The sequence below is a fragment of the Saccopteryx leptura genome, chromosome 2 (assembly GCF_036850995.1).
Source record: "Saccopteryx leptura isolate mSacLep1 chromosome 2, mSacLep1_pri_phased_curated, whole genome shotgun sequence".
NCBI lineage: Eukaryota > Metazoa > Chordata > Mammalia > Chiroptera > Emballonuridae > Saccopteryx > Saccopteryx leptura.
In genome coordinates, this window is record NC_089504.1 from 327,717,797 (window position 1) to 327,744,421 (window position 26,625).

The 26,625-nt window shown below is 52.2% G+C and overlaps 1 protein-coding gene and 1 non-coding gene across 4 annotated transcripts; both read left to right on the forward strand.

Moving 5' to 3' along the window:
- Positions 1 to 228: 228 nt before the first annotated feature.
- KIF1C (kinesin family member 1C) lies at positions 229 to 26,625 on the forward strand. Of its 3 annotated transcripts, XM_066363352.1 has the most exons (24): positions 229 to 427; positions 1,000 to 1,033; positions 2,151 to 2,271; positions 2,498 to 2,630; positions 3,046 to 3,122; positions 3,467 to 3,646; positions 4,253 to 4,318; positions 5,013 to 5,191; positions 5,278 to 5,389; positions 6,681 to 6,758; positions 6,906 to 6,971; positions 7,060 to 7,135; positions 8,050 to 8,128; positions 8,335 to 8,480; positions 9,295 to 9,464; positions 9,630 to 9,709; positions 9,836 to 9,911; positions 16,021 to 16,100; positions 16,657 to 16,751; positions 20,925 to 21,008; positions 21,416 to 21,602; positions 21,747 to 21,819; positions 22,849 to 23,463; positions 25,375 to 26,625. In XM_066363352.1, the coding sequence occupies exons 4-24, from the start codon at positions 2,525 to 2,527 to the stop codon at positions 26,062 to 26,064; spliced, it is 3,315 nt and encodes a 1,104-aa protein (XP_066219449.1). In that variant the 5' UTR covers positions 229 to 427; positions 1,000 to 1,033; positions 2,151 to 2,271; positions 2,498 to 2,524; the 3' UTR covers positions 26,065 to 26,625. The 3 variants fall into 3 exon arrangements, with proteins under 3 accessions (XP_066219449.1, XP_066219448.1, XP_066219450.1); XM_066363351.1 differs by lacking the exon at positions 1,000 to 1,033; XM_066363353.1 differs by lacking the exons at positions 1,000 to 1,033; positions 2,151 to 2,271.
- Positions 10,410 to 10,485, forward strand: TRNAA-CGC (transfer RNA alanine (anticodon CGC)). Its single transcript has one exon. It is a non-coding gene; the product is annotated as a tRNA-Ala (tRNA).

Consider the following 26,625-nt stretch of genomic DNA (forward strand, 5'->3'; position numbering starts at 1 on the left):
TTCAGTCCCCACCGTTCCGAGCTTGTCAGGCGCCAATGGTCCTTCCCGAATCCTGGCAGCCAGCTCGCCCTTCTGCGCCCGCAACTTAGTTCCCCCGACCCTGCCCGGTGGGCCCTACAGTTCCAAAGGCATTGCCCCTTTAACAGTAGTGCAAGTCGCTCCCGGGCCCTTCCCGAGACGATGCGCGCCCCCGCCCGCGTGCGCGCGCCCGTCGGTTCTCCGCCCCTCGCTCCCGCCCCAGCTCGCGCTGCCCGGGCGGGCGCCGGCCGCTGGCGCCGCTACTGCTGCCGCCCGCCGCCCGGGGACCCGGCGAGGGGCGGGGGCAGCCCCGAACCGGCCCGGATCTCCCCCGCTCTCGTTTTACGCTTCTCAGAAAGTTTGTCTCTTTGCACTGTGCGGAGCCACTCCGGAGCCCTGCCGCAAGCAAGTGAGAGCTGGGGGAGGGGGGTAAGGGAGGGGACGCCCGCAGAGGAATGTGTCGGGCTAGGGGGCTGGGAGCCGGGGTCCTCGTTTGCAGGACCCGGCGGGGGCTGCTGGCTGCGAGAGCTGGGATCATGTGCTATTTGTCCCGCGGAGGCACAGAGAGGTGCCAGGCCCGGGGCAGCCGTCCGTAGGCTGGACAGGAGGACATGGTCCGCACGGCCTCCCAGCAAGGCCGGGACCGGGGCCTGCATGAGAACTCCCGGGCCGGCAAGGTCTAGGCCCCCTAGCACCCCTTTTCGGGTGGGTAGACCCGTCCCCAGCCGTGGATCCTCCCTGTGCCCCACTGCTCTTTTACGCTGTACCGGCCGACCCCTGTCCCTGTCCTCTCTAGTCCTTTACCCTGCTGTTGCCCCGCCGTGCCACCCCATTCTCTCTGCCCCATTAGCCGCAGCGACGTCACCATTGCGTGACCCCACCAGTGTCCCTTCTTTCCCTTGTGGGCAGGGTCTGGGGGTCAGGGCTGTGCTTCCTGAGAAAGCCTCTAATTTCAGCTACTCCCTTCCTGTCCTGGAACAGACCATTCCTCTCACTCCGCACCTCTACTCTCAAGGTTGGTGAGGTGAGACCCAACCAACATGACAGGGGTTTGAGGTCCTTTAGGGCCTCAGAAGGGGGCCCTAGCATCCCCGATCTCTCTCTACCACTCCCCACCCTGTCTCCGTGGGCGTGGGCTGCTCAGCCTCTCCTCCCAGGGTGTGGGCACTCGATCACCCACATTCCTGGGCTCCAGCCTGGCACCTTCCCCAGGGCAGTGGACGCCATAGCATTAGCCTCAGGCAGTGGGACCTGCCTGCTTTCTTTCCCTTCATTGCCTTTGTAAGGAGACAGACCCCAGTGTTACTCTCCCCTCCCCATAAAGACACAGGTATTCTGGCTTCCTCAACCGAAGATCCCTGGGGTTGATGGATACAGGATGACCCCGCCCTCCCCTGCCCATTGTCCTGGATCCTGAGGAGGAAGTGCGGGGGGCTGGGCAAGGGGTTTGGGGCTACAGGCAGGCCCTGTGAATCCAAGTCTTGGGCTGTACCTCCAGCCATTGGACTTTGCCTATTAGCAATCCTTGCCTCTGTGTGGAGGTTGTGGGCTCTGGGTGGGAGCTGGTTGCTACTTTTCCCTGGCTGACCCTGTGGGGAATTTTAGGATAGGTTTTATGTTCGGAATTTTTCTCTTGTCTTGTTTCTCTTCTGGGCTCCCAGTTTGTGCTTTTGTCCTGGAGTTCTCCCTGCCTGTTCTCCCATTTCTGTGTTTGCTGGACTCTGACTCTCCTTCCTTTTCCTCCCCTTATTTCCTTCATACCATGAACTGGATCTTGCCTTTCCTCTTGTGTCTCTTGTTTTCTTGGTGTCTATGACTTTCTGCCCCTCCTTTTCCCCGTTCCCCCTTCCCCCTTGCTGCCACCCTTAGTGTCTCTGCCCATGTGTCCCTCTCTCTGAATTGCCCTCTGTCCAGCCTCTCTTCTATCTGACGTTCAGTACACTTGTGAGTGACGAGGAATAAAAATATCACCATCCCTGTCCTTGGATTCACATTGCATTTGGCCACTCCAGAGGGACAGCCATTCTTACTTTTCCTGACATTACCCCCCACCCTTTACCCTACAATCATGCAACCCCCTACATACCTCTGGAGCCACAGGTGCCTCCTAACCACTCTTCCCCCACAACCAGGGTTTCCCCCACAGCCCCAGCTGGTGTGTCCAGGCCCCAAGTGTAGGATGGGGCTCCCCCTACGAGGGCCGGTGGCAGCCAGAACTGATACAGCCCCCCTGATCTGGGGCCAGGACGACAGGTAACTGCGAGCTGGGATATGGCTAGGGAGAGAGGCAGGAATATCTTTGGGAGTCTCTGAGGGGAGTGACACATGGGAGGAAGGCCAGGGAACTAGGAACGGGGTTCTTGAAGGGTTAGGTAGCTGAGGAAGGAGGGGTGGAGAGACTGGTTCCTTGGAGAAGCTGGGAGGCAATGTCTGGGTTACCCCAGCAGCTCTAACCACCTCTTGTATTTCTGTCCTCCAGCTGAGGAAGGTGGGAGTATCTGGAGCCATGACTGGTGCCTCGGTGAAAGTGGCAGTGAGGGTTCGGCCCTTCAATGCCCGTGAGACAAGCCGGGATGCCAAGTGTGTGGTCAGCATGCAGGGTAGCACCACCTGTGAGTGAGTCCTAGGGGCCTAGCTGGGTACTGGTGGGGTGGGCTAAGCCCACTACGCAGGCTAGTCCTGTTGGGCAGAACCAGGAGTAGAGCTGTGTCCAGCACAGAGCAGGTGCTAGTTGTAAGGGCGGGGGTTGGGACAGGCTGGCCTTTCTGTGCTCCTAGTCCCTGGGAGGGGGAATGTTGGCCTGGAGCCCTCCATTGCCCAATCCTAGGAGGCAGTCTGGTGGGGGCGGGTCCTAAGAAGCCAAAATTAGCTTTGGTGCCTGAGGGGGTGGGGAGTATTAAAGGGGAGAGATGAACCAGGGCAGAGGTGGTGAATAGTAGGATACCTGAATTTGGGGGCTTGTGGGTTGTGGGCAGAGGTTGGGAGTACCTGATCTTGGCTTTACTTTGTCCTCTCCGGCCCCCTCAGCCATCATCAACCCCAAACAGAGCAAAGATGGCCCTAAAAGCTTCACCTTCGACTACTCCTACTGGTCACACACTTCGGTGAGGTTGTTGGGCTCGGGAAGAACTAAGCAATGAGGGACAGGATTTAGGTCCTGGGCCTTGTAGGGAAATAGCACCTCTGGGGGATTGGTTGGGATTGGGGTGGGTAGGACCTTTAGATTGTGACTGGGACAGGATGAGAGAGGCAGAATCTTGTGGGATAATTAGGACCAGCAGGAGATTGGATAGGACCCTCAGGGATGATTAAGACTGTGACGGGAGTGAGGAGACATACAGAACCTTTGGGCAATCATTAGCAATGGGGGCAAGATTGCTGGGACCTACACATTAAGGACAAAATCATCTAGGGCTCCTGCTGACTTTCTCTGCCCCTTTCCACCTAGGCTGAGGACCCCCAGTTTGCATCTCAGCAACAGGTGTATCGGGACATTGGAGAAGAGATGCTGCTTCATGCCTTTGAAGGCTACAACGTGTGCATCTTTGCCTATGGACAGACCGGGGCTGGGAAATCCTACACCATGATGGGGCGGCAGGAGCCAGGGCAACAGGGCATTGTGCCCCAGGTACATGCCAGGACCTGGCAGAGCAGCCCGGGCAGGAGCATCTCCAGCTGCCCCTAGGGGGTCTAAGCATTGATTATGGAGAAGAGAGCTGGCTCACCGAGGCCCTTAGTGACAGGGAATGTGATGGGGGATAGGGGTTGGCTGCAGCCTGGACATCCAGGACCCCCACTAGAAGCAATAAGTCTTAGGAAGGAGAGCCAAAGCTGTGGCATCAGAGAGCCCTGGTTTGAACCCTGGTTCTACCACTTACTACTTGCTTTGTCTCAGTTGCTTGTGAGTATACTTCCCCTGTAGACTGGTGCGCTATAGTTAAGGTAGTGACTATAGAAAAAGCCAGTTGAGGATAACAGAGTTGGCCATAATTCCCCTTTGCACATAGGCTCTGTAGTTAGGATGCCTATGTTTGCTTCCTGGCTCACCAAATACTGAGTTGTAACCCTGGGCAAGTATGAACCTTTCTGAGGTTGCTTTCCCATCTGTCAAATGGCACTGACCCCTCCCTCAGGGCTGAGTTAGGGTTTAACAGGGCCACTTAGGATGGGACCTGGACTGGTGCTGGGTACTGCGGCTGTGCCGTGAACAGCAGCTTTTCTGTGTCCTCTCCAGCTCTGCGAGGACCTCTTCTCTCGTGTTAATAAGAACCAGAGTGCTCAGCTCTCCTTTTCTGTGGAGGTAAGTAGGGGTCTAGGTGGGCAGTGGGGTGGGGCATGGTGACCCTGCGTAGGCAGCTGTGGTGCCTAGTAAATGCACAGTGTATGTTAGCCGAAAGCTCTTGTTTCATACTCAGTGCAATGTAGGGTAGGTTTCATAATCAGTATTTGGTTAGCTGGTTACTTTTTAAAATTGAATTTGGGGGAGGGGTCACACTGGTTAATAAAGTATGTAGGTTTCAGGTGTACAATTCTATAACACATCATCTGTATATGGTATTGTATGTTCACCATCCCAGGTCAGGTCTTCTTGCAACCCTACTTACCCCCCCCCCATGTCCTCTTCTACTTCCCCCCACCCCTTTCCCTCTGGTGATCACCATACTGTTGTAGCTTGTAACTTTTATATTTTTGAGAATATGTTTACTAAAGCCAGGGACAGTGAAACAAGGAGGGGCTTAAGGTAGAAGAAGCAACAGGAGAGCCTAGGCGGGGCTGCTTCGGCTCACTGGGAAGTCAGAAAAGGGGACCTCGAAGACAGGTTCAGGGGTTAGCCGGGACAAACTGCTGCTGCCCACTGCTCCCCTGGATAACAGTCTGATGGGGACACTTAGAGCTTTAGGAGATGTACTCCTGTAGGGGGAAAAGGAAAGGGGAACGGCGGGGGCATGCTCCCAGAAGGGAGAGCAGACTTGTTCTTTTTTTCTCCCACTCAGGTGAGCTATATGGAGATCTATTGTGAACGGGTACGAGACCTCTTGAACCCCAAGAGTCGGGGCTCTCTGCGGGTGCGAGAGCATCCCATCCTGGGCCCCTATGTGCAGGACTTGTCTAAATTGGCTGTGACCTCCTATGCAGACATTGCCGACCTCATGGACTGTGGAAATAAGGCGAGGTGAGGTGGGCTGGTGGAGTGGAGGGAAAAGGAACCAGGCTTAGGAAGGTGAGAGGTGGGACGCAGTGACCACTCCCTTCCCCCAGGACTGTGGCTGCCACCAACATGAATGAGACCAGCAGCCGTTCCCATGCTGTCTTCACCATTGTCTTCACACAGCGCTGCCATGACCAGCTCACTGGCCTGGACTCAGAGAAGGTGGGACCCACATCCCCACCTAGTAACAGGGACAGTAATGTCATGAAATGACTTTGTATCCTCTTCCTCGCCCATGCTAGTTTTTAGTGCCTTCTCTGGGTTTCTATAGTCCCTTGTCCTTCCCCTGTCAAATCAGTGTGGTACAAACTCCTACTTGTTTGTTTGTCCTTCTTACTAGACTTTTCAAGGCTTGGATCCCACACAGTGGGCATATAAATATCTATAAACTGATAAATGAACCAGTGTAGGAGAAACCAGCCCCTTACTATACACACACACACACACACACACACACACACACACACTTTTTTTTAATACTTTATTTATTGATTTTACAGAGACAGGAGAGAAAGGGGAGCATGGAATGGGAAGTAACAACTCATAGTTGCTTCACTTTAGTTGTTCATTGCTTGCTTGTTGTATGTGCCTTGACCAGGCAAGCCCAGGGTTTTGAACCAGCAACCTTGGCATTCCAGGCTGAAGGTTTATCCACTGCACCACCACAGGCCAGGCATTGTTTTTTTTTTTTTCAGAGACAGAGAGTCAGAGAGAGGGACAGATAGGGACAGACAGACAGGAAGGGAAAGAGATAGAAGCATTAATTCTTTGTTGCTGTATGTTAGTTGTTCATTGATTGCTTTCTGATATGTGCCTTGACCAGTGGGCTACAGCAGACTGAGTGAACCCTTGCTCGAGCCAGCGACCTTGGCCTCAAGCTGGTGAGCCTTGCTCAAACCAGATGAGCCCGCGCTCAAGCTGGCGACCTTGGGGTCTCGAACCTGGGTCCTCTGCGTCCCAGTCCAACGCTCCATCCACTGTGCCACCACCTGGTCAGGCCCTTACTATATTTTAACTTTTTTTTCTTTAAAATTTTTCCATTGAGAGAGGAAGAGAGAGAGAGAAAGAGAGGAAAGAAGGGGGAAGAGGAAGAGAGAGAAGAAGGGAGGGGGAAGGAGAGAGAGAGAGAGAGAGAGAGAGAGAGAGAGAAAACCTCAACTTGTTCCACTTAGTTGTGTGCTCGCCGATTGCTTCTTGTATATGCCTTGACTGGGATCGAACCTGCCACCTCAGTATGCTGGGACAGTACTTTATCCACTGAGCCACCCATCCAGGTCACCAGCCCCTTACTGTTGCCTTCATAAGTTTCATTTTCTCCTGTCCCCTTCCATCCTTCTCTTCTGCTCTTCTCCATCTTTTGCCAACTACCCAATTTCCTTGCTGGGTGTTCTGCTGATTTGCCTAACCCACCCCACTGACCCCAGTTATCTTTTACCTCCTTCTTCTGACTCAGGTTAGTAAGATCAGTTTGGTGGACCTTGCTGGGAGTGAGCGGGCTGACTCCTCAGGTGCCCGAGGCATGCGCCTGAAGGTGAGGAAGCTTTGGAGGGATGGGCAGGGGCAGGGTTGGGGGCTGTGTGTAGTGATCTGTAACCCTAACCTTGGACTCTGGCTGCGGGGAAGTGGAATGGAGTGGGAGAGTAGGACCTCATTCCCCATGTTCCTCATCCCTTTCCAGGAAGGGGCCAACATCAATAAGTCTCTGACTACTCTAGGAAAGGTGATCTCTGCCCTTGCAGACATGGTAAGACCTAGGGGTGGACGAGAATGGGCTCTGGTAAAGGGGGCAGGGGATGGTCCACCCTGACCCCCTTCCGCCTTTCATCCCCCAGCAATCAAAGAAGCGGAAGTCGGATTTTATCCCTTACAGGGACTCTGTGCTCACCTGGCTGCTCAAGGAAAATTTGGGTGAGGGGCTCCTCCTCTCTCTCTCTTTGCTGACCTTGCCACCATCCTACTAACCCTTTTTATTACTTTTTTTTTTTTTTTTGTATTTTTCTGAAGCTGGAAACGGGGAGAGACAGTCAGACAGACTCCCGCATGCGCCCTGACTGGGATCCACCCGGCACGCCCACCAGGGGCGACGCTCTGCCCACCAGGGGGCGATGCTCTGCCCCTCTGGGGCGTCGCTCTGCCACGACCAGAGCCACTCTAGCGCCTGGGGCAGAGGCCAAGGAGCCATCCCCAGCGCCCGGGCCATCTTTGCTCCAATGGAACCTTCACTGCGGGAGGGGAAAAGAGAGACAGAGAGGAAGGAGGGGGGGGGGGGTGGAGAAGCAAATGGGCGCTTCTCCTATGTGCCCTGGCCGGGAATCGAACCCGGGTTCCCCGCACGCCAGGCCGATGCTGTACCGCTGAGCCAACCGGCCAGGGCCTAACCCTTTTTATACATCTGACAAACCCCCTTGCCACCCCAAGACTCTGAGATCCTCTAGTTGTCTCATTAACTTTCCCTTGACCTGGGGAACATCCTTTGAAGATGTCCTGTTGCTGAGATCAAGGCCATACCCTGCCTGCCAAGCGCCTCACTAACCTGGCCACCCATGATCCTCCTCTGATCCCACACCCACTGCAGACTTCATTCTCCTCCCACTGATCTCTGATTGTCTCACAGATGTCTGATGTCTCCCTGACCTCACCCCTGCTCCCTCTAACTACCAGATTTCATGGGTAGCTCCACAACTCTTACTTCACTCTACCTTGGCCATGCCCCTGTCAGACCCCTCCCTGCCTGGGCACTGAGGCCCCCCCCCCCCCCGACCCGGTATGACTTTCCATCAGACCCATTGCAGCTTAAGCTTTTCCTTCCTCTCCATGCACAGGTGGGAACTCACGCACAGCAATGATTGCAGCCCTGAGCCCCGCAGACATCAATTACGAGGAGACTCTCAGCACCCTCAGGTGGGGCTCTGGTGGAGTAGGGCAGCGCATGAAACGTGCCAGGGGAACTCAGAGGCTGGTACCTCCAGACCCTGCCCCTGAGGAAGAGTGGACCCTTAACTGTGCCCCAATATTTTAAAACCTGGGAGGGAGAGAGGGAAATAGGCAGCAGACTAAGGTCACCTGGGTCTGGGCCTCACCAATCCCAATCCTCCCTCCTCGCCCAGGTATGCTGACCGCACCAAGCAGATCCGCTGCAATGCCGTCATCAATGAGGACCCTAACGCCCGGCTGATCCGGGAGCTGCAGGAGGAGGTGGCTCGGCTACGGGAACTGCTGATGGCTCAGGGGCTCTCAGCCTCTGCTCTGGGAGGTAGGGCTCCAGGAGAGGAATCACTTAGGGATGCCCCTTGGCTTGCCTCATCCCTCTTCATTTGCCTTTGCCCAGTCATGGGGCAAGGGAGAGACCACTGACCATGAAGCCCTTCATGTTCTCTGTGGCATGGATACAGATATGGAGAGGGTACTTCCCACGCCTTGATAAAAGTTCTTGTGAAACATCAAAGGTTTGTTTGACTCTAAGCTTAACAATAGTCAACAGTGGGATAGTTTCTAAATCTTAATGTTCAGCCTCACTGGTGCAAAATGGTGTTCATTTCAAAGGATGTGGAATCTGTGTTGCCTGAATCAGGTGTGGATTCCGTGTTCAGTCTTTGGGTCCATTCCACTGAGGACGGTCAGGGTGCTGAGGGGCATCATGGGGGAACTAAGGCTGTCCTTCTTTGGGACAAGAAGGATAAAATAGACGTGATTTTCACCTTCCCACATTTGAAAGGTAGTCTTGCGAAAGGAAAAGAAGTATACTCAGTCTTATGCCAGAGAGCAGAACTAGAAACACCAAGCACATGCAACAGGCAGATTTTAGCTCACTATAGCTAAGAACTTTCTGATAGTATGAGTTATCTAACAATGGAAGAAACTCACTGCCTTGTTCAGTAATGAGCTCTTCATTTCTAGAGAGGAACAAGCAAAGACTGGGTGTCCATTTGTTAAAGCTGCAGTAGGAGGACTTCCTGCTTGGTAGAGGTTGACCAGATGTTCGCTGAAGTCCTTATAGACTGGTCCTCTCTGAGGCCATCTCTGTGTCTCTAATCAGCTATATCTTTCTCCATCTTTCTCCCTCCCAGGCCTGAAGGTGGACGAGGGGAGTCCTGGAGGTGCTTTGCCAGCTACAGCTTCTCCCCCTGCCCCAGCTTCGCCCTCATCCCCCCCCACACACAACGGGGAACTGGAGCCATCGTTCTCCCCCAACGCTGAGCCCCCAATTGGGCCTGAGGAGGCCATGGAGAGACTGCAGGTAGGAAGCTGGAGCTGGCCAGGGCTGTACGCCTGGGGTGCTGATCGGAGTATAGTTGTCCAAAGCCAGGGTAGAAGAGGAAGAAGGAATCCAAGGAGCAGTGTGGGCCCCATGGCAGCTACTTGTCCCAGATTGTCCTCATCCCTGTCTGTCTCATGTCCCCAGGAAACAGAGAAGATCATAGCTGAGCTGAATGAGACCTGGGAGGAGAAACTCCGCAAGACAGAAGCCCTGAGGATGGAGAGGTGTGAGGGGCACGGGCAGCAGTTGGAGCCCTGGGAGGTGTGGGGGAAGGGAAGGAAGCTCAGGTTCTTCAGGGGAGAGTTCGTGGCTAGCGACAATAAGACTACGATTTGTCTCTTGGCTTGCAGGGAAGCATTGCTGGCTGAGATGGGGGTGGCTGTCCGGGAAGATGGGGGAACCGTGGGCGTCTTTTCTCCAAAGAAGGTGAGTAAGTAGTTGGATGAAGAGACCCTGGATGCTTACAAGGGTTAGGTGTGGAAGGGTGATAAGATCTAACCCTGATCGCTAAGATCTTTGACTTGTTTTCCATCATTTCTCTCCTCACTTCTGCTACCTTCTTTCTGTGTTGTCTGGCCATGCCTGCCTTCTTTCTCCCTCCATCTGACAGCCAGAGAGGCAAGTGCTCATTAAGTGCCTGTGGCCAGGGACTCTAGGGACCACAGAAGGAAGACAGGGTCTTGCCCTTAGGGAGATTTAAAAGCTACTTAGAATCTAGGTTATTACAAACATAACCTTATATGTGTGTATTGTATGTAAGTTCATGCATAGACTTGATCTCTGGAGAGGACCTGAGAGAGTGGAACTCGATTGGATACAGACTTACTGAATACCCTTCTGTGTCATTTAAATTCTGTATCCTGTACATGTGATATCTACTAAAAAAGTTAGCCAAACAATGTGTTTTTAAAAGGATAATTTGGGGCCCTGGCCGGTTGGCTCAGTGGTAGAGCGTCGGCCTCGCGTGTAGGAGTCCCAGGTTCGATTCCCGGCCAAGGCACACAGGAGAAGCACCCATCTGCTTCTCCACCCCTCCCCCTCTCCTTCCTCTCTGTCTCTCTCTTCCCCTCCCGCAGCCAAGGCTCCATTGGAGCAAAGTTTGCCCGGGGGCTGAGGATGGCTCTGTGGCCTCTGCCTCAGGCGCTAGAATGGCTCTGATTGCGGCAAAGCGACGCCCCAAGATGGGCAGAGCATCGCCCCCTGGTGGGCATGCCGGGTGGATCCCGGTCGGGCGCATGCGGGAGTCTGTCTGACTGCCTCCCCGTTTCCAACTTGAGAAAAATACAAAAAAAAAAAAAAAAGATAATTTGGAAAAGCAAGACTGTAAAGGGAATAGAGGAGAAAGCTCCAAACTAAGATGTTGATTGTAAATGCAGTGAGAGGTTTAAAGATGGTAAAGCATCAATACAGCCTGGAGGTGGATGGAAACTGGTTTCTTGGAGAAGGTGGAGCCTGAAAGATGGTCAGGAGTTGGGGGTTGAGAGGAGCATGGAGAACGTTAGGTTAAGCAAACACAGGGAAGTGTCAGTGAGGCATAGCAGTGTCTGTCATGTGCCTGCTGTGTAGTGGGTGCTCAGTACATCTTTGCTGAGAGGAAGGAAGGAAGGAAGGAAGGAAGCAGGGTAGGAGTGATCAAGCTCAGCTGGAGGCAGGAATGGTATTCAGTGTTTTTAATAACCAGCAGGGCATAGATATGGACCAATCAGAATGGACACTAACTGTCAACAGCCAGCACAGCTGTATGGGCTGTGCATACTGATGAAAGGGTGATGTGGAAAGTTTGAATCAATCTGGAAATCCAGTCCCAGTGGAGAGCTAGCCATGTCTGCCTGGTTCACTTTAAGAAGTAAAATAGGATTGGACCCTAAGTCATATACAGTGTGCTTGGGGCAGACAGGGTCACAGGGGCTACCTGGAAGAGGTGGTAGGTTATTGGGAGGTAGCCTCACCTGGTTTCATGAGATCTGGGCAGTTGGGAAGACTGAGCAAGCAGGGATCGTTGAATAGCGATCTGAGAAGAAGGGTTTGCTTTGTGTGGCTTAGGCCCAGTGAGGGAGTTAAGAGAGCTACGGGTGGGTGATGGAGGGTGGCAGGCTGTGCTGAGGGACCTGGTCCAGGGGTAGATACCTTCTGATACCCCTGGTCCAGGGGTTTGGCTCCTTCTGAAATTCACATCTGGGGGAGGGCCTACAGATAGCTCTCAACATGGCTTATAGCCACTTCAGTTGCTGGGTACCTGAGGCGCTTCCACGACTGTTGCAGGGTTTAAAATTAATTAATTTATTTATTTTATTACAATGACAGAGAGAGGGATAAACAGGGACAGACAGACAGGAATGGAGAGAGAGATGAGAAGCATCAATCATTAGTTTTTCGCTGCGACACCTTAGTTGTTCATTGATTGCTTTCTCATATGTGCCTTGACCGTGGGCCTTCAGCAGACCGAGTAACCCCTTGCTCGAGCCAGCGACCTTGGGTCCAAGCTGGTGAGCTTTTGCTTAAACTAGATGAGCCCACGCTCAAGCTCAGGGTCTCGAACCTGGGTACTCCACATCCCAGTCCGACGCTCTATCCACTGTGCCACCGCCTGGTCAGGCTGTTGCAGGGTTTAAAAGGGTGGAGAAACTGATGGGAGGTGGGTGGAGGGTACCTGGAGGGCTCCCACTGCACAGGGATTCCACCTACTGAAGCCCAGGGACCAATGGCGTGAGTTGTTTTGTTTTGTTTGTAATTGATCTTGTAAAGGTGACATACACCAGAGAGAACCTTCACATTGTGTTGAGAGATGTGTACAGTGAAAAGGAAGTCTTTTTCCTTTGCGCCCTCAGGGTTTTCTCCCAGAGACAAGCCCTGTCATCAGGTTCTGATGTGTTCTTATAGAGGTATCCTGTAAACACACGAGTGTGAGTTATGTATAATTAGCCAAAGATATGTGTGCACGCAGGTGCGTGTGTGTACATACATGATCTCTTTGGAAAAGTCATGGTTGCATATTTTATACTTTACCTTCTCAGGTTAACATTGTAATTCTGACTGTCCTTTACCATGGTGTCAGAATATCCTGTTAATATAGAATAATTTATTTAGCCAGGTTCTTACTGATGGTCATTTAGGTTGTTTCCCATTTTTTGATACTGTAAACAGTATTACAACAGGTGGTCTTATAAATAGGTCTGTTATCTGTAGAAAAAAATTCCTAAAAGTGGAGATTTGGGGTCAAATGGTAGGTATGTAAAATTTTAATGTATTTTGCCAAAGTGCCCTCCAAAGATGATAACCATGTCACTTTATACTCCTAAAAGCAACGTACAAGAGAGGTCATGTTCCCCTATTCTTTTCTACTTTTTGATCTTTGCCAATCTGGTAAAATGGTGTTTTACTTTTGCATTTTCTCAAGGTGATGAGGATGAATATATTTTTATCTGTTTAAAAGGCATGTATGGCCTGACCAGGCAGTGGCACAGTAGATAGAACGTTGGCCTGGGACACAGAGGACCCAGGTTCGAAACCCCAAGGTTGCCGGCTTGAGTGTAGGATCATAGACATGACCCCATGGTCACTGACTTGAGCCCAAGGTCGCTGGCTTGAGCAAGGGGTCACTGGCTCAGCTGGAGCCCCTTGGTCAAGGCACATATGAGAAAGCAATCAACAAACAACTAAGGTTCCGCAACAAAGAATTGATGCTTCTCATCTTTCTTCCTGTCTATCTGGCCCTATCTGGCCCTCTCTCTTTCTCTCTCTCGCTAAAAAAAAACACAAAAAAAAAACACACCAAAAAACCAAAAATAAACCATGTATGTTTCAGGAGAGAGAACTGTTAGACTTACAAATATAAAAATGGATTTGGTGGCTCCAAACTGGGAATGGCAGGGTGGGAAATTGGGTCCTGGGGGAAAGGTACAGCTTGTCTTGGAGAAAGCCAAGAGCCTATGGAAAGTCTCCTTTCTCTTGGACAGCCCCCCACCAGGTCTTCTTAAATAGGTGATTTTTAAACCTGGCTTGGTGCTTCCTTCATGGGGGTGGATTAGGGTAGAGGGAGGGCAGGACTGAACTCTGGGCCCCCTACCCCCAACCTCAACCCGAGTGGCTCCCTGCTTATCTGCTTGAAATAGTAGGCTTCTAGGTAAGGTTTCATTTGAACAAAGGGTTCCAGGGCTGAATAAAGATTGAAAAGCACTGTCCTAAATCATGTCCCTTCTCCTGAGGGACAGATCACTTTCTGCTCCCAGAGCCCATCAGTGTTTGCCATTCCTGACACTGCAGTTGTTGGGAGGGGTGTGAGAGTCCCTCCGGAGAAGAGGAAGTGTGGCAGCAGTGATCATTAGGGTGCCTGGGTAGAGGGGCTGATACATGGGTCATGTCATGTCAGATCCACCATGGGCACAGCCTTGGGTTCACCATTTAGGGGGTCCCCTAAGAAATACGGGGCCCCGACTACTGGCCGCTTTCCATATACCATGTGTTTTCATGCCTCCATGCTGTTGTGGGGACCCCTCTTGCCTGCAGCGCTCTTCGTTCTGCATGTTCACATCCCCGTCATCCTGAAAGACGGGATCTCATGCTGTCTTTCCATGAGGTCCTCTTGAACTCCCTCTGAGTTCCTGCAGTTTTTTACTCTGTCTGCGTCTGAGCCCCTCCCAGGATATGGTGGCACTTGACTCCTGAGAACAAATGAGTGAATGAATTAATGAGCTAAGTGAAGGTGTGAAAAGATCAGAAACTCTACTATGAGACATCCGTTTTCCGTTTGTAACATTGCCAAGTCTTATCTGCCCAAGTTGACTCTGGTTTTCTCACTGACAGGACAGCAGCATCTGGGTTTGATTCATCTCTGTCCCACCTAGCACCTCATAGGGCCTTTAGAATGTAAACGCTTGTAGAAAGAAGGCCGAGGATCTTGTATTCATTTGGAAGGCAGGGGAAGCTTTGTGGAGGAAGTGGCATTTGAGACAGACTGTGCGAAGTGGATGATTTTGACAGGTGGGGTAGGGATAGGGCTGGGAGCAAGGCTGTTCCAGGTGAGGGGCCATGGGGAGCAGCTCGCAGGGGTGGTCAGGGATGAAGGGGGTCTTCTGCAATAAGTGCTCAGCAATCCACTGGGTAGGAACACAGAAGGGGAGGGGGGGGCCCAGGATAGCGGCTGGGATAGGTGAACTGGGGCCCTGATGTGGAGGAGGCCCAGGGATACCAGCATAAAAAGCAGGCTTAAGTCAGGTGGACATGGGGTGCCAGCTGGCGAGGTCTGAGTGGAGAACCATGACACGGCCATGGTGTGGTATAAGCAGGAAAGCTGGGATGCCGCTGGAGATGGCAGGAAGTCAGGCAGGCCTGTGGTAGATATTAGGGCGGGGACTGCACCAGGCTTGGCAGCAGTGCCGTGAGGGGTGTAGAGGGATCAAGGCTTGTATACTTCCCAGTTACTTGCCTGGGGAGGGCGGGGTGTCCCTAGAGAAACAAGACAGGAAGGGGTGCTTTGGGGAAAGGGAATGGGCTGAGTTTTCATTGTGGAGCAGCATAAGGATCAGCCAGTTAGAGGGGTGGATTTAGGCTTGGCTAGGGACAGCACCAGGCAGCTGCAGCAGTGACCCTGGGCCCTGGTGGTACAGGGTTGGGGACAGGCAGTGGCAGGGGAAAAGTGGGGAGTCTGCTATGAAAAACAAGTTCATTTGTTTTATGTGGGGGGTTTTTTGGTTGTTTTTTTTTTGTTGTTTTTTTTTACAGAGACAGAGAGTGGGATAGACAGGGACAGACAGACAGGAACGGAGAGAGATGAGAAGTATCAATCATTAGTTTTTCATTGCGCGTTGCAACACCTTAGTTGTTCATCGATTGCTTTCTCACATGTGCCTTGACTGCGGGCCTTCAGCAGACCGAGTAACCCCTTGCCGGAGCCAGTGACCTTGGGTTCAAGCTGGTGGGCTTTTCCTCAAACCAGATGAGCTCACACTCAAGCTGGCGACCTCAAGGTCTTGAACCTGGGTCCTCTGCATCCCAGTCCGACGCTCTATCCACTGCGCCACCGCCTGGTCAGGCTGTTTTATGTGCTTTTGAATTGAACGGACACTTTTTCTTTTTAAATTATAATTATAAAAGTAATCCATGCTCCTAAGAAAGGGAAGCTGGAATAAAAGTTGGAAGTACCAGTCCCCAACCCAACCCCCTGTTGTACTCTCCAGAAGTGGCAGGATACATTTTAGAGGAAGAACTGATAAGACGCGGGGACAGAGGGAATACAGGGAAAGCAGATAAAGAGATGGTTAAAGAGATGAGTGGGTCTAGGGGCCTTCGGAAGGGTTGCTGACTTGGGAAGGGATAAGTGGGTGGGGCTATTTTGTCAGCCCCTTGTGTGTGGAGAGAGGGTGGGTTAGGCTGTCTGGAAAGTGATAGGGATAGGTGAGAGTAAGGAGAGTGGGAAAGTTGTCCCACGTGAGGGGAGGAGGAGCAGCCCTTAGGGCTGGAACCTGGGGGGATGTCTGCTGCAGCTCCCTCTTTCCCTCTGCTGCACCCCTCCCCTGACCACCCCTCTTTCCCACAGACTCCCCACCTGGTGAACCTGAATGAAGATCCCCTGATGTCAGAATGTCTGCTCTACCACATCAAAGATGGCATCACCAGGTAGTGTTTAATCAGGGGCCTGTGTAGCACCCTCTCATTCTGGAGTGTGCATGACGAGGGATGGCCACGGTAGTGACTCCCTTTCCTGGTGACCTCACTGGACACACCCCAGATGTCAGTGCAGCTGACTCCAGAGCCCCGTTCACTTTCTAGGCTTCCTGAGAGTTTCTGAGACTCGCTGCTAAGTGGCTGTCTTGCTCACCCACCCCTTTGGTTTGGGTGAGATGCCCCCTGGGACCACACTGACCCAGTGTTTGTGGGATAGCTTCTGATTTAGTGGAGCACAGGAGTGAGTTGAAAACTTAGGCCATCGCATTCTTAGCACCACTGCTTTGGCCAGGGGCTTTGGAATCAGGCAGATGTGGGTTTAGATTCCAGCCTCAGCACTGCTGGGCTGCATGACCTTGGGCAAGTTCCTTTACCTTTCTGAGTCGCAGCTTCCTCATCTATTGAAATAGAAATACACTTAGCTTATAAAGTTGGGTGAACTTGTATTCAGGAGGGGCTTGGTAAATGTCTGGCACATGCTTAAAAATGTTGGCCATTCCTTCCCTAGGGTTGGCCAGGTAGATGTGGACATCAAGCTGACTGGGAAGTTCATTCAGGAGCAACACTGTCTGTTCCGGAGCCTCCCTCAGCCGGACGGAGAAGGTAATGGCTGAAGGGGTGAGAGTGGAGTGGCCAGACAGGGAGAGACAGGTCCCATGTTTTACCCCACACTCTGAACTGGGCACTGCATGTACAGCCGTGTAAGAGGAGACATGTCCTCGCCCTCACAGGGCTCATGGTAAGCAGTGGGGGAATCTCAAGGGCCAGGCCGTGGGCACCACCCTGAGAGTGCAGACTGCTGCAAGGGCAGCGGGTGGCGGGGGTCCCCAAGGCGGAGACAGAACCCCTGCGTGCCAGAAGGTGAAATGTTGGTGAAGAGCAGGTCCACCTTCTTCCTTTATTTTTTTTATTCCTAAAATATCACCCTGGTAATTTTTTTTGAAAAACTGTATATGTTCAGTGGGCTATCTGAATTTATCTCTGGAAAACCTGCTTATCTATCCAGGTATGACTGCTATGGTTTTAAGGAGTTAATTGGACCATGTATCCCTCTAATTCCAAAACTTTCAGAGATTTTTAGCCCTTATATGGCCATAGCTGCAAAAGCTTTTAGGAATCACTAGCTCTAAGGGTGAAGGTAGTGTCCTGTATGACATCAACAAAACAATACTCATATGGTTCAGGGTGTGTTTTGAGGTCACCATTTCATTCTAGGTCATTTTTAAAAAAATGGCTATTGCCCCATTAAATTTAATTTCTAAATTAAAAAAAAAGAGAAAAAGATCAGTATCACCCTATTCAGGTTTTAAGGAAAAAAAAGCGGAATGATTTGTGATTTGTGTTCAGTTATAGTTGAGCTCTAGAACATGAACTAGGCAGTGTGACTGGTGTCGCACATGAACTCTTGATCACTTTGACCCCATGCATCATGTCTCCCAAATCTGACAGGAGTGCCTAGTCTGATGATTTTGAGGGCAAAGGGAAATGAGGCATGTAAGATCAGCACATTTTTATTTTTATTTTTATTTTTTTGACAGAGACAGAGATAGAGTCAGAGAGAGAGACAGACAGGGACAGACAGACAGGAAGGGAGAGAGATGAGAAGCATCAGTTCTTTGTTGCGGCTCCCTAGTTGTTCATTGATTGCTTTCTCATATGTGCCTTGACCAGGGGGACTACAGCAGAGCGAGTGACCCCTTGCTCAAGCCAGTGACCTTGGACTCAAGCCAGTGACTGTGGGCTTCAAGCCTGCGACCTTTGGGCTCAAGCCAGCAACCACGGGGTCATGTCTGTGGTCCCACACTCAAGTCAGCAACCCCGCACTCAAGCTGGTGAGCCCATGCTCAAGCCGGATGAGGCTGTGCTCAAGCCAGTGACCTCACAGGGTTTCAATCCTGGGTCCTCTGCATCTCAGTTTGATGCTCTATCTGCTGCGCCATCGCCTGGTCAGGCAACATCAGCACATTTTTAAAATTAAGAAATGACACTGTTGTGTGGTTTATTTTTATTTTTTATTTATTTTTGTATTTTTCTGAAGTTGGAAACGGGGAGGCAGTCAGACAGACTCCCACATGCGCCCAACCGGGATCCACCCGACATGCCCACCAGGGGGCGATGCTCTGCCCATCTGGGGCATTGCTCTGTTGCAACCAGAGCCATTCTAGCGCCTGAGACAGAGGCCATAGAGCCATCCTCAGCGCCCGGGCCAACTTTGCTCCAATGGAGCCTTGGCTGCAGGAGGGAAAGAGAGAGACAGAGAGGAAGGAGAGGGGGAGGGGTGGAGAAGCAGATGGGCGCTTCTCCTGTGTGCCCTAGCTGGGAATTGAACCCGGGACTCCTGCACGCCAGACCGATGCTCTACCACTGAGCCAACTGGCCAGGGCCTGTTGTGTGGTTTATAGCTCAGGTTTAAGACAATGCCTGTTGGGCTTCATTTGGGTCAGCGGACTAGTGCAGTCATTCTGGTCTGGCTTAGGTCCCCAGTGGTAGCAAATGCTCTGGCACGATGGGCTAAAAGCTGTTGAATCAGTTTAGCCCAGTGAGTTACTGCTGAGTTCTTGTTCTGCAGTTTCCTCAAGTCCTGTGCTGAGATGGCACCAAAATCATCCAAAGGCTACGAAGTGAGCCCACCCTTAGTAGCTTTGAGTGTGTTTTGAGAAATGACAGGCAGGCATGAAAACTGTTACATCGGTAAAAGCAGCTGATGAATTTGTGCCCCAAAGATTGGGGGATCTAAAAGTTCCATCCTTTTGGGCCTCTGTTCTTACAGCAGATCTAAGATTTGACCAAAAACAGACAGAGAGGAGATGGGTGCGAACCTAGAATAGCTATCACTGACCATCTACTTTGTGCCTTTGCTTTTTCCTCATGCAACTCAGGAGAGGGAACTGAACCTCTTAGGTTAGGGAATTTGCCAATATAGCAAGACCAATATAGCTGGAAGATGGCAGAAGTGGGTTTGAATATAGCATGGCAGGCTCCAGGGATGTGCTCTGAGCTCTGCTTTGAGCTGCATTAGTATGGAATCCTGTGGGTTCATGGACATGGAGAAGGCTGCCCTGGCCAGCTGGAGCAAAATCCTCTCATTGCCTGGCCCCAGTCCCTCCATAACACCTATTTCTTCCTGACTTTAGATTACCTTCTGATTTACTCGTTTACTGTCTGTCTTACCACCTGGAAGGGAGCTCTCTGTAAGAGCAGGAATTTTGGTTTTCACTTCTACTGTATTTCCAAGACCTAATTATAGTGCCTGGCAGATGATAGGGATGGAGTCTATTTGTGGAATGGATGAATGAAATTTGGGGCGTGACAGATGATAAGGGTGGGCATAGACTGGTACCCATTACAGGCATTCTGTCCTGTCCTCTGCTGCCTTCTTTCATTGCTGTTCTAGGGCATTGTGACCAATGCCTTAGTGCACACTCTATCTTCTTTTTCTTCTCTATCATTTTTGCCCCTTGAAATTTGAGGCTTCCTTCAAGCATTGGCTCAGAAATTGTAGCTTTCCCATAATCATTTCTAGTCCTGTGTGTCTAAGCTGAGTTCTATAGTGTCAGTGGCCCCATCTTTGCCTTAACTTAAAATTCACTCTGGTTTCTCTATTACATCTAGCATAAATAACTCACTTCCGCCTCCACTTTATGTAAGCTTTCAACCACTCTGAGCTAACTTCTTTTTTTGTGGTGTGTGACAGAGAGAGAGACAGAGAGAGGGACAGATAGGGACAGACAGACAGGAAGGGAGAGAGATGAGAAGCATCAGTTCTTTGTTAAAGCACCTTAGTTGTTCATTGATTGCTTTCTCATATGTGCCTTGACTGGGGGGCTCCAGCAGAGCGAGTGACCCCTTGGGCTCAAGTCAGCAACTTTGAGCTCAAGCCAGCGACCTTGAGCTTCAAGCTAGTGACCCTGTGCTCAAGCTGGAGAGCCCACGCTCAAGCCAGCAACCTTGGGGTTTTGAACCTGGGTCCTCTACATCCCAGTCTGACACTCCATTCACTGTGCCACTGCCTGGTCAGACTGAGCTAACTTCTGTGAGCTATAAAATGGGGTAATGAAAGCTCAGAAGTTGGGTGACTTGCTTGGTGTCCCTCAGCTAAGGAGTCACAAAGCCTGGATTTTTGGGAGAACAGAGCTCCCTTCTGTGATAACAGGGCACTGCTCCGCAAGGATAGGAAGCTGCCTCATGCATCTTTGTGTCCCAGCAAGCAGTAGGTTTGGTGATGTGTTCGGAGGAGCACCTTGATAAATGTTTGGGTTGGGTTGACTTTATTTTGTCCTATGAAGATGATCTGTTTGTTGACTGTGGCTTGAGAAGATTAGTTCGGTGAGAAGATGTGTTTTGCAAGATGCATGAGACAGAAGTGGGCCAGGAGCCTGCTGGAGGAATCCAGGCCTAGGTAGGGATAATGTTAGTTGGGAAGCAAGGAATGTACATCTGGAAGGCAGAAATGACAAGGCCTGATGACCAGTTGGCTTTAAGAGATGAAGCCCCCTGAGAATTACTGGTTTGTTAAGCTGCTTTGGGGAGGATTGTGGTGGGTGCGTACAGAGCCCCTGCAGAGGCTCCTGGGAATTTTAGCTAGGGCTCTAACCCTCCTTCTGCTCTTCCTTTTCCTTGCTGCCTGCCACCAGAGGGGCCATGACACCCCTAACAGGTACTAGGGGGTGGGACTGGAGGGGCATGTGTTTTTTGGGAGGTAATGCAAGATGGGAGTATGACCATAACCCCCTTACCCCCAGGGTCTAATCTATTCTTTTCCTTTCTCTCTCTCAGTGGTGGTCACCCTGGAACCTTGTGAAGGAGCTGAGACCTATGTCAATGGGAAGCTTGTGACTGAGCCACTGGTGCTGAAGTCAGGTAGAGGACGTGTTACAAAGTGAGGGTTCTGGACATGGCTGTGCATAGGAAACCCTAGGTCAGAGCTTCCTTGGTGAATCTAAGGGCAGCACCCAGAAACAAATATGAAACAGTGTGGGGATAAGAAGAAACCGGGAAGTGAGGATCAAGGAGTAAAGCTTTCTTCTCTTTTGGGGAAACAGAGAGAGGATACTAAACTCCCCCAGTTCCCTTTGGCTGTTAGGAATAGTGTGGTTCCTGGTGTAAGCTGAAAGAGCCTTGGCTTGACCATCCTCAGACTTGGTATGATGAGAGAATTGGTGTCAGGGCCCCTGAGACTTGTGAGCAAGACCCTGTACACCTTGGGCATGGGGATGAGTTTGTGGCTATGGGGGAGCGAGTCCACTTTCCCCTCCTCCCATCTCCAGGGAATAGGATTGTGATGGGCAAGAACCACGTTTTCCGCTTCAATCACCCGGAGCAGGCACGGCTAGAACGGGAGCGAGGGGTCCCCCCACCCCCAGGACCACCTTCGGAGCCCGTGGACTGGAACTTTGCTCAGAAGGAACTGCTGGAGCAGCAAGGCATCGACATCAAGCTGGAGATGGAGAAGAGGTGCGAGAGAGGGTGCTCCGTGCGCTGGGGCCCTCTAGGCTGTCCCTCCCAGGCCCCCAGGCCCCAGCGTCCTATGTTTGGACACCCCTCTTGAGTTGGCTTCAGAATACTACACAGTTCTTCTCCCTCCCTACCTAATCCCAGGCTGCAGGATCTAGAGAATCAATATCGGAAAGAAAAGGAAGAGGCTGATCTTCTGCTGGAGCAGCAGCGACTGGTGAGGAGTCCCCTGGGGGTGTAGTGGGAAAGGAGATGCACTGGCTGGGACATGAGCAACCAGGCTGGCAGTGCAACAGCCTTGTTCTGCCTTTTTTTTTTTTTTTTTATTTTTCTGAAGCTGGAAACAGGGAGAGACAGTCAGACAGACTTCCACATGCGCCCGACCGGGGTCCACCCGGCACGCCCACCAGGGGCGATGCTCTGCCCACCAGGGGGCGATGCTTTGCCCCTCCAGGGCGTCACTCTGTTGCTACCAGAGCCACTCCAGCACCTGGGGCAGAGGCCAAGGAGCCATCCCCAGCGCCCGGGCCATCTTTGCTCCAGTGGAGCCTTGGCTGCGGGAGGGGAAGAGAGAGACAGAGAGGAAGGAGAGGGGGAGGGGTGGAGAAGCAGATGGGCGCTTCTCCTGTGTGCCCTGGCCGGGAATCGAACCCGGGACTTCTGCACGCCAGGCCGACGCTCTACCACTGAGCCAACCGGCCAGGGCCGTTGTTCTGCTTTTGGTTCACACTGCAAGCCAGGGTGGGAGCGGGCATGGGGATGAGGGGTGGGGGTGGGCGTGGCAATGGCCTCTAGGCGGAGATGGCTGTGAGAGAACGGTGACCCAGGGAGGACACTGTGTGTGGTGGGGACTCCTTCCAGTTGACCAGGGCTTCCCAGACTCCAGTCAATCCTGTGGTACCTTTATGATTTTTACTATAACCAAATACTACTTATATTTTTGTTTATGGTAGTTCTTCATATGGACTTACTTTTAAATCTTTAACCTCATCCTGAGCAGTAACAGATATGCAAGAAATCTAGACTTGATGTAGCTGCAGCTTATACTTCTTGGTCACTTTGTGCCAGTGTTCCCCACACTTGGTGTACATCAACTCTCAAAATGGACCTGTGAGGAAGATAGTGGTGTCATTTCCGTAGTAGAGGTTAAGCAGTCCACCCAAGGGTTGTGTGGTTCTGTTGTTGGGACTCAAGGGTTTTGGGATATCCTTAGCCTTCTCGCAGTTTGATCTCTCTCTGGCCCCAGTATGCAGACTCTGACAGTGGGGATGACTCTGACAAGCGCTCCTGTGAAGAGAGCTGGAGGCTCATCTCCTCTTTGCGGGAGCAGCTGCCACCCACCACAGTCCAGACCATCGTCAAGCGCTGTGGCCTGCCCAGTAGTGGCAAGCGCAGGGCCCCACGCAGGGTGTATCAGATCCCCCAGCGTCGACGGCTGCAGGGAAAAGACCCCCGCTGGGCCACCATGGCTGATCTGAAGATGCAGGCAGTGAAAGAGATCTGCTATGAGGTGGCCCTGGCTGACTTCCGCCACGGGCGGGCTGAAATTGAGGCCCTGGCCGCCCTCAAGATGCGGGAGCTGTGTCGTACCTATGGCAAGCCAGAGGGGCCTGGGGACGCCTGGAGGGCTGTGGCCCGGGATGTCTGGGACACAGTGGGCGAGGAGGAAGGCAGCGGAGGTGGGGGTGGCGGTGGTGAGGAGGGAGCCCGCGGGGCAGAGGTGGAGGACCTGCGGGCTCACATCGACAAGCTGACCGGGATTCTGCAGGAGGTGAAGCTGCAGAACAGCAGCAAGGACCGAGAGCTGCAGGCCCTGAGGGACCGCATGCTCCGCATGGAGAGGGTCATCCCCCTGACCCAGGTACGAGCGCCTTGGCCCGGCTCTCTCCCTTTTTCCCTCCTCACTTTTTCCCTTCTGGAGTCTGAACCTCCCTCCAACCTCCTTCCCCTTCTTGCTTTCAGAAATATTATTGACGTGTAGCAACTTTTCTTAGTATAGTTTGTGAATTATGTGCCTCAGTAACCAGGGCACTAACTGAAAATGCAGATTCCTGGGTTCTACCTCAGACCCACTGAATCAGTATCTTTGGGGTGAATCTGCATTTATGATAAGTACCCAGGTGTTTCTGAGGTACAGTAAAGATTGACAATCACTGATATAAAGTACACAATTCTTAAATTACTGCTTGATGAACATATGTATACAGTCTCATAACCTCCCCTCTCCATGGGTGACCATTTATTCTGTGGTAGCCACTGTGCTGAGCACTTTTCCTGTGTCACCTCACCTCATTTAATCCTCACAATTAGCCCCGTGAATTGCAGTGTTATCACTGATCCTGTTTTGCATGTATTCATCCAACAAATTAATACCTGAGTGCTTACTGTGTAGCTGGCATCGTGCTAGCCACTGGGGCTGACCACAGGCAGGGTTTCTGCTCTATTCCAGCTTGCCTTCCTCCTAATGGAGGGCAACAGGCAGCGGATCACAACAGCTCGTGGTCACTGAAGGCTGGCTCCTCCAAACGCAGCTCCCTCCTCTTGCTCTCCGCTCCTGCCACTCTGGCTTCCTTGCTGTTCCTTGAACTTGTTGGGCACACTCCTGCCTCAAGGCCTTTGCACCTGCTGTCCCCTCTGCCTAGATGCCTTTCTCCCTGGAAGTCTTACAGCTTGCCCCTCGCTTCCTTCAGGTGTTTCCTATGAGAATAACTTCTCAGTGAACCCCGCTCCTCAGCCTCCCATCCTACTTCCTTGTTCTGTTCTCCTTCTTATAGGTATAATTAATATAAAGTATATTATATAATTTATATGCTTATATAATATGATATATACTAGTTTATATATACTTGGAGTTAACTTTTTATTATAGTATAATATATGTAATGTATTATAGTTTTCTTATTCATTTTTCAACTGTCTCACCCACTAAAATGATAGCAAGTATTTTTCTTCCCTTTTTGTTGACTGCTGTATCCCTAGGGCACATCATGTATTCAGCAGTATTTGCTGAGTGCCTACTGTGTATCAGGCACTATTCTAAAAATTTTACATGGTTTAATTTATTCAATTCTTAGAACAACTGTATGCAGTAGCTACTATATTATTGATCTCATCTTACACATGAAGAGACTAAGGCACAGAGAGGTTACAAGCTGAAGTTCCAGACCATTCTGTGAAGTGGCAGACCAGGATTGAGCTCAGATCCTCTGGTCCCTGGGCCTGTGCTCCTGAACCACTATTCTTTTTTTCTTTTTTCTTTTTTTTGTATTTTTTCTGAAGCTGGAAACGGGGAGGCAGTCAGACAGACTCCCGCACGCGCCCGACCAGGACCCACCCGGCACGCCCACCAGGGGGCGGTGCTCCGCCCATTGGGGCGTCGCCCTGTCGCTACCAGAGCCACTCTAGCGTCTGGGGCAGAGGCCAAGGAGCCATCCCCAGCGCCCGGGCCATCTTTTGCTCCAATGGAGCCTCGGCTGCGGGAGGAGAAGAGAGAGACAGAGAGGAAGGAGAGGAGGAGGGGTGGAGAAGCAAATGGGCGCTTCTCCTCTGTGCCCTGGCTGGGAATCGAACCCGGGACTCCCGCACGCCAGGCCGACGCTCTACCACTGAACCAACTGGCCAGGGCCAAACCACTATTCTTCTAGTGCCCTGATCTCCGAGCTCCTCTGGGAATCCACTCCAGGGCCTTCTGACTTCTCCCAAATTCCCTCTGCTCAGGAGACTCGGCTCTTCTTACATTCCTTCTCCTTTTCTCTTACCCCCTCCCTCCCAGGATCATGAGGATGAGGATGAGAATGAAGAAGCCAATGAGGCCACCTGGGCCACGCCCCAAGGATCAGAGATGGTAGAAGAGGAAGCCCCCAGTGACCATGTGCCCTCAGCCCAGCCTAGTTCGTCACACCTGTCAAGCTGGGAGCGGGTGTCACGGCTGATGGAGGAGGACCCTGCCTTTCGTCGTGGCCGCCTTCGCTGGCTCAAGCAGGAGCAGTTGCGGCTGCAAGGACTGCAGGGTTCTGGGGGCCGAGGTGGGGGACTGCGCAGACCCCCAGCCCGCTTTGTGCCCCCTCACGACTGTAAACTGCGCTTCCCCTTTAAGAGCAACCCCCAGCACAGGGAGTCCTGGCCAGGGATGGGGGGCGGGGAGGTCCCAGCTCCACCCCAACCCCCTGAGGAGGTTACTCCCCCATTAGCTACCCCTGCCCGCAGGCCCCCAAGTCCCCGAAGGTCCCACCGACCCCGCAGGAATTCCCTGGATGGAGGCGGCCGATCCCGGGGAGGGGGTTCTGCACAGCCTGAACCCCAGCACTTCCAGCCGAAAAAGCACAACTATTATCCCCAGCAGCCCCAACCGTACCCAGCCCAACGGCCCCCAGGGCCTCGCTACCCCCCATACACTACTCCCCCGCGAATGAGACGGCAGCGCTCAGCCCCTGACCTCAAGGAGAGTGGGGCAGCCGTGTGAGTCCCACATCCTAAGCAGAAAGGGCCTGGTGGGGCCCCTTGATGGGAGGAGAGAAGAAGCCTGAGACGCTGCTTCCCCAGAAGCCCTGGGGCTGGGAGGCCCTAGAAATGAGAGAAGGTTCGAGTAGGTGCTAGATGACATGGGGTGACAGGCCGGAGGCTGAAGGAAGGAAGAGGGCACGGAGTTGCTAAGAGCAAACCAAAGTGAAGGAAGAGTGATGGGAAGCTGCCTGGGGGCCACCCCTTACAGAGGGGAGTCCCACAAACGCTGCTATGGGTGGGGTGGGGGCTTGGGTGCTCTGTAGCCAGTGTTTGACTTTCTTTTCAAGTGGAGGCAAAGGGGAGAGAACAGAGTGAGGCAAGTTCTCCTCCCCAGTCCTTGTCTGTCTGTCTGTCTGTCTGTGGTGGTTTCTGTTTCCAGGGAGGTGTAGCAGGATCATCAGTTATTCCCCTTCCCTTACAGGCCTCCGCTGTATATGGAGGCCCTGTCTGGTTTCTGGTTTCTGGTTTGGCTGGGGTCTCATGACAATATGGGACCCTACAATAAAGGATAGCAAACAGA